The sequence below is a fragment of the Triticum aestivum genome, chromosome 3A, assembly GCF_018294505.1.
Source record: "Triticum aestivum cultivar Chinese Spring chromosome 3A, IWGSC CS RefSeq v2.1, whole genome shotgun sequence".
In the NCBI taxonomy this organism is placed as follows: domain Eukaryota; kingdom Viridiplantae; phylum Streptophyta; class Magnoliopsida; order Poales; family Poaceae; genus Triticum; species Triticum aestivum.
The window spans coordinates 525,612,268-525,619,328 of NC_057800.1; the positions used below are offsets into that span (position 1 = coordinate 525,612,268).

The window sequence follows — 7,061 nt, forward strand, 5'->3', positions numbered from 1 at the left end:
TAAAAAAAAGCAGTGCACCCTTTATTTCATCCCTTGGCTAGCAGTACTACAAGATGGTATGGGAGGGCAGAAATTGCAAGAGTCTCAATTTGCATCTGCATAATCTCGCTTTAGCCAACCTAGATTCGTTTCTACAGTTCATAGGTCTCTGCTCAATCAGATGAGAATTGTCGCCAGCGTCTTGCCCCATGATTAGCTGCAGCTTTCTGCCACAGTACAATGATGATCGAATTGGAAACCAGCATGGGGACTTGGACAGTGTCATTTACACCCAAAACCGCAAGAGACGAGCCTTATCGACTACCCTCGCAGTTAAATGGCCTATCTCACCGTGCTTGTCTCTTGGACAATATGAAATGAAAAAAACTCGAGGGTGTTCCGCCATAAGAATGTACTGCCGCCAATCCTCCTCAAACTTGTAGCCGATGAGGCTAACCTTTGGATTACCGCGGGTGCTAAGAAATCAGGGAATATTGTTTTGCACGAGTAATTTTTATGCCATGGTTGTGGATCACTTGTAAAACTCTATTCTCTTCCCATTTAATGGATGAGCCAAATCTTACAGCTTCATTTAAGAAAGAAAAAACTCTCGCGGTCAAGGTCACCACTTATACATCCCAAGATGCACAGATCGCAATTATTATTGCGCCATACGGTAGAGGAAAGCACCAAACTGTTGCATCATAGGCACGTCAGACACTGCATAGCTTGGTAAGCTACTACCACGTTGGATTTTTTTTATTTTTTTTGCTTTTCAAAACATGCAATGACATGCATATGCTTAGAGCATGCTGAGAAAAATGATCTTTACCTGGTGTCCGTCGCACCTGCCTACCAAAATCTCCCCATGGACATGGAGTATCATGCATGTATGGGCACCGTGCCCACGGCCTACAGGAGGAGAATCTTTTCTGGTGTCGCCACCAAAGAGCCGAGAATGCATGCGGCCAACTACCTGCAGAAAACAATGGCCATAGTACGGAGGAAGAAACTGTAGAAACTTTTATTCCAAACCTGTCTTTCTCCACCACATGCACTGGACGATAACTTTGTCCGATGAAAATACAAAGACTTATCTTATCTGGCCACAAAGGCAGTTTATACATCACATCCAGGGCAAGCGAAATACTCCATCCGTCCCAAAATAGCTTGCAAAAACGTCTTGCATTATGGGACGGAGGGAGTACCACAGAATAGGCAGCACAGGAAGTAAATACGAAACAGAGCTTGAACTAACTCCGGTTGCACAGCTTAACCACAAGTGGTGTTCTTCAGGGATTTTGAAGCAAGTAGTCGGGCAAACAGTTTCTGCACACAGCCGGATGAATGCGGATTCACCGGTAATTGCGGTAAATCGGGCTGTACATGCAGCTCTCTGCATACTTGACCAGGTCCTTCGGTCGAGGGCGCCTACTCGCCAAACCTACGATGGGTGAGACGGATTGATGGTGAGCAAAGACGATGGTAATCATTTATATTTAATAACTTGAGAACATTGGCAAGTGTGGTGGCTGACCAAGTTCATATGCCTTTGCTGCAACGTTGGCCGCGATGTGAGCACAGATCTTTCTGATATTTGAGAAGGGGGGATAAATGAGCCCCTTGTCAAAATTCTCCTGTGTGACCTGCTGAGCCAGAGCCTCCGCTGTTCCAGGTAAGGAATGGATCAAATTCAGTTTGCTGGATTAGCACATAGTATTATTTCAAGAAAACCTAAAGTATGCGTATATCAGTTTCATGTAAACTAAGTTGGGTCCCGAGGAGCTTCTTAATTCAAAAGAAATAGTAGTTATTCTAAAATTTGTATTTTGTCTGGTGGAATTACACAGCGATATGTTGCACATTAGCTATCCCGGCGAGTACTTACAGGCTGCAAGAAGCATGTCATCATGCACACGGATTGCCCCAGACATCACCACCCCAAGGCCAAACCCTGGAAAGATATATGCATTGTTTGCCTGTGACCAGGACCAATATCAAAAAGTTCAGTGCAGACCATTTAAAGCAGATAAAACCTCTGAATGAAAGTTTTCGCTGTTCAAACCTGGCCAGGAACATATATCTTGCCATTGTACTCCACTGGATCAAATGGGCTTCCAGTTGCAAACACTGCTCGACCCTGTTAAGCCAGTCAGTGAGTCAGAATTAGCACTGAAACGTTGCATACCTCTATCAATAAGATAAGTCGAGTACAGAGCAAGTTAATTGCCGATAGAGATTAATTACCTTGCTCCATGTGTAAGCTTGTTCAGCAGTGCACTCAGCCTGCGACGTTGGGTTGGACAGGGCAAGAATGATAGGCATCTACATTTTTTTTCAGAACACCATTAGATACTGTTCAAAATAATAAGAAGTAAAACAAGTTAGCACGGTGGAAATTACCTCATTAAATGAGGAAATGGCTTCAACAACCTCCTGTGTGAAAGTCTGCCCCTTTCCAGATGTGCCAATCAACACTGTTGGTTTGATAGCCTGGAAAGTCAGAAGACAAACTTGGGTCAGAAGAGAAGCTTGCAAAGATTCAGGTGGCTGAGAAAAACTAAAGTAAACCCATGAGGTTATTCTTTTTCAAAAGTGCCCCCATACATTCACTGCATCTAAGAGGTTGCCGACATGCTCATGCTCATGAGCCCATGGTTTCTTGAAGTGTTGAAGGGACTCCTTTCGCGCACTGACAATCAGGCCCTGTCAATTGATTAGCATCTATAGTTAGCAAATAGGAATACGCTGAAATTCTGGGCCAAAATACTGAAAGAGATACGGGATATTCCCAGATTCTTAACCTTTGAATCAACAAGCCAGATTTTCTTGCGGCATTCGTCTATTGGTGTTTTTGTCTGCACATGCAACAATTATTAGACAGTCCAGATTCATGACATGTGTGCACAAGCTGCAAATGACAGCAAAACCCAAGATAAAAAAGATGCACCACCTGTCTTGACATCTCAAGAGCTATAAGCTCCGCAATACCTGTCCCAGCCTGCAAGCACCAGAGCAAATATATTGGTTTGTGGAGAAAATATGCTACACAGCCTCCAATAAACCGACGAATAGAAACTTAAACTTAATGAAATTAATATGTATATTTATAATATAGAACCATAAAATTGGAATGATGCAATATTTTAAGGTTTTTAATACAAAACTGCAAATAGCTGGCACACATAAAATTGTGTAGTCAAATAAGGGACACATTCACTATTTTGAACTGTGCACTTTGTCATTTGGAGAATTTGGTTAATCAAGTTGGTAGAGTTCAGCTTTGGAGGTCTACAAATGACTCGGTGGGAAAAATACAAATACCCTAACAACTTAGAAAACATTGAAGCCCAAAGAAAGCAAGAGTGATCCCTTTGTGTGAACTAAAACTAGTGATATGTCAGAACAAGAAAGCTCAAAGAGACCTCTCCAGCTCCTAAGAACAGGTAGGTGTGCTCTGCTAATGTACCACCAACTAATTTCAGTGCTGCAACAAGCCCAGCAAGGACCACCGAAGCTGTTCCCTGCAATATGTTAAACAGTAAGTCAACATTAGTTCATTCAAATAAGCCCCAGCCCCCAGTTAACATCTGACATTTACTCTATGCTACAAATCATATTTTACAATTTACTGTATTACAACCAAGCTAACAGTCATTCAGTTGCAGTACCTGAATGTCATCATTGAATACCAGGTGGGTTGTTCCATATCTTGCAAGGAGATCAAAGGCATTGTGGTTTGCAAAATCCTCAAACTTCATGATAAGAAGACATTAACTCGTTATAATAAATATGGGGCAAGTCATTTCACACCAGCATGTATTTTCTGCTTCCAAACTTTGTTCAAAATATAGCTTTCCTTAGCATGTAGGTTACCTGAATGAGAACTTTCTCCCCATAGTTTTGCTTCACAGCAGCCATAAATTCATGCAGAAAATCAGCATACTCCTGATAGCACAAAAAAGACCAATCAAGAATTTCAGGTTTGTAACTGGAATGAGTCAAGAATACACGCAGAAGAAAACGTCGTTGTCCAACCTGGCCAATGGCCCTTCTTTGCCTCAAGCCAATGTAAAATTCATCATTCAGAAGCTCCTCATTATTTGTACCAACATCCAATGTGATTGGCAAGCACTTGAGGAATACCAATAACATGTTAGTCCATGCAACCAAGAAACGGTGAGAAAAAGAGGTAGGTATAACTGACAGCTTACTGCAGATGGACGAACCCCTCCTAGAGCAGTGTAAAGGGAAAGCTTACCAACAGGAATCCCCATTCCCTGCATATAAAATATTGCATTCAGCACAAGATCCTGATAGGCAGTTTACCATATATTTTTCTTTCCTTTCCTGTTTACAAGGGAGACACGTAGAGACACACGAACACCACAGTCATACGCCCACATGAGTGTGCCCCCATAAGGCCTAGAACTGAAAGAGATAGGAGCAAGTTGATGAACATCATAAATTTTCAGACACATAAAGGGAAAATACCTGGCATCCAAGATCTCCAAGCCCCAAAATACGTTCACCGTCAGTAACGACAATAACCTGAATGCTCCTCTCAGGCCAGTTCTTCAGCACCTCAAGGATCTTTCCCCTACACAGCCAGCAAAATTCTATATGAACATGAACAGTAAATAGAATCTCAACGAACAAATCCATGAAGCAAAACTTACTTCTCTTTCAAGCTGATGTAAAGACCCTGCGGACGACTAAATATAGATCCGTACTTTTGGCAGGCCTCACCAACAGTTGGAGTGTACACAATAGGAAGCAGCTCCTCAACATTGTCAATGAGGAGCTTGTAGAAAAGCCTCTCATTCCCCTCCTGCAATATGGATTAAAACAACAGTGTAACCAAAGTAGATTTCTCACATCAGCTACACTATGGAAGCTAAGAACAATATAGTGAGCAGTTACTTGAAGGTCCATCATAGCCATGTAACGCTGCAGAGGTAGCTGGTACTGGCGAATATTATGCATGATCTTCCTCTCCTGATAATATCATAGTGCACTGGATCAGAGATGAGCCCACAAATGAAATTAAGAATCGAGAATTGTCAGACCTGCAGCTCCTGGGATATGACGGTTGGTGGCAGAAGGCCACGAAGGTAGTGTGTCTCGCGCTCCTTCTCTGTGAAGGCAAGCCCCTTGTTGTAGCGTGGATCCCTCAACAAATTGTAACCACTGCCACACACCAAACAAGGTAGAATTTCCATTTGAGCATATATATGGCCCACAAATTTCTCCTTACCTAAGGGTGATCATGCATTTTCATTGGTAAATGACTCAAATTCTACCATGCCAGTTTTATGATTAGGCGAAGTACTATTGTGTAGTGTCAACTACCACATACTTAAGATCAAATCAGTTTGGCGACCTCAGGGATGCAAAATCAAAACATATCACAGTTTCATATGAAAACACCAAGCATCATGATTTAAAAAAAAATCCTGTCAATTGTCGTCAGTTACCACCTAGTAGGATAAAAAAAATACAAATAACTATTCCCTCAGCATATTTTTTTTAAGGGCCTGTCTAATTCTAAGTTGCATGATTTTTTATTTCGTATGTCGTCATATCACAGTTTCATATGAAAATCAAAACATATCACAGTTTCATATGAAAACACGAAGTATCATGATTTAAAACATTTTTCCTGTCAATTGTCGTCAGTTGCTGCCTAGTAGGATAAAAAATACCAATAACTATTCCTTCAGCAGATTTTTTTTAGGACTTGTCTATTTCTAAGTTGCATGACTTTTTATTTCATCCTAGTCATCTTTTGAAGCATCGGACCATCATATACATAACTTAAAGAGTAAGATTGCAATTGCGTTTATTTTCTTCTTCTGAAATTGCACACTTCCAAGTTCAATACTGCAACATTAGGTGACTGAAATTTATGAAAAATTGGCAGGTGAGAATCGATAAAACCGTGCGAAATTCCGATAACCAGAAGACACAAAACGCCTTAACCTCCTACTAAATCGTTTGCCTTGGGGAAGAAACAGAAACACCTGCCGCTAGGGCCCAGGCCACGGCGGATCAGAAAGCTTATCCCTAAAAATGAACCGAGCGAAGTAAACCCACCGACTGGGACGCTCACCTCGCGACAGAGACGGTCCACGGCGTGACGAGCTGCTCCTCGGTGGCGCGGTCCTCGCCGTAGGTGTCCTCGACGCCGCCGCCCACCGTCGCCGCGTCGTCCATGTCCAGCACGCACGGCGCCCCGCCTCCCCGTATCTCCTTCATGGTGCTCTCCATCTCCCCCTTCGCACCCGCCTCCGCCGATGCCGCGAACCCCCTCCTACCGACGTGCCACCACCTCGCCGCCGCCGTCGCTAGCCCCCTCCGCGTCTCCCCGCACTGGTGGCGCCCGCAGCAGCCTCTCCTCGCACCGCTTGAGCTGCTCCCCTGATGTTGCCACTGCCGCGCTAGTAGCTGGTGATGGAGCAGTGGTGTTTATCAAAGGTGGTGGTGTCATGGTGTGGTTAGCCGGGAGCAAATATATTATTGTTGATTGATCCAAGGCAGCAATTGGGCGTGGACCGAAGGTGGGAGTGGGGGGCGCGAGATTACCGGAAGGAAGCGGGCGCGCATGGCCGCTGCCGAGCGGGCCCCACCGGCCACCGCCCTGAGAGCGACGGCGAGGCGCCTCGCCCCGGCGGCGGAAGGGATGGAGCGGGGAGGAGGGAAACAAGTGGAAGCTTGAAGCGTGGTTGGTTGGTTTGTGGCTGCTTTGTCTTTCGTCGTTTGGTGGTGCGACAAATCAAAGGTTTTGGTAAATGATCTGTTTTTTTCTCTTTGGAAATGCTAAAAATCAGATACCAGATTTTTAAGTATGGAATCCAAGACTTTTACCGGCATGGCAATTTCTTTCAGCAAGCATCACAAAAGCTCATGACACGTAATTTGCCAAAAAAAACATTCGGTTTGCCGGTGTTAAAAAATCTGACATTAAATTTGTAGTGAGACCTTTTTTTAAGGCTATAAGAGCATCACAGCAGGACTTAGCAAATCTGGTCCCCTAAACATTCGCAGACGTGTCTGTGCGCATCCAGAACAACGTTGAATGA

General features: G+C 43.8%; 1 protein-coding gene across 1 annotated transcript; it reads right to left on the reverse strand.

Annotated features, from left to right (window-relative positions):
- Positions 1-981: 981 nt before the first annotated feature.
- On the reverse strand, positions 982-6,767 carry LOC123062027 (NADP-dependent malic enzyme). The gene is made up of 20 exons (XM_044485330.1): positions 6,565-6,767; positions 6,092-6,426; positions 5,049-5,169; positions 4,903-4,977; positions 4,659-4,810; positions 4,474-4,579; positions 4,194-4,259; positions 4,018-4,113; positions 3,856-3,927; positions 3,651-3,734; positions 3,405-3,503; positions 2,933-2,980; positions 2,784-2,837; positions 2,587-2,685; positions 2,383-2,472; positions 2,227-2,304; positions 2,045-2,119; positions 1,868-1,958; positions 1,517-1,645; positions 982-1,423 (listed from the first exon to the last, which is right to left on the reverse strand). Exons 1-20 carry the CDS (start codon positions 6,583-6,585, stop codon positions 1,335-1,337), a joined length of 1,980 nt encoding a protein of 659 aa, XP_044341265.1. The 5' UTR covers positions 6,586-6,767; the 3' UTR covers positions 982-1,334.
- Positions 6,768-7,061: the final 294 nt, after the last annotated feature.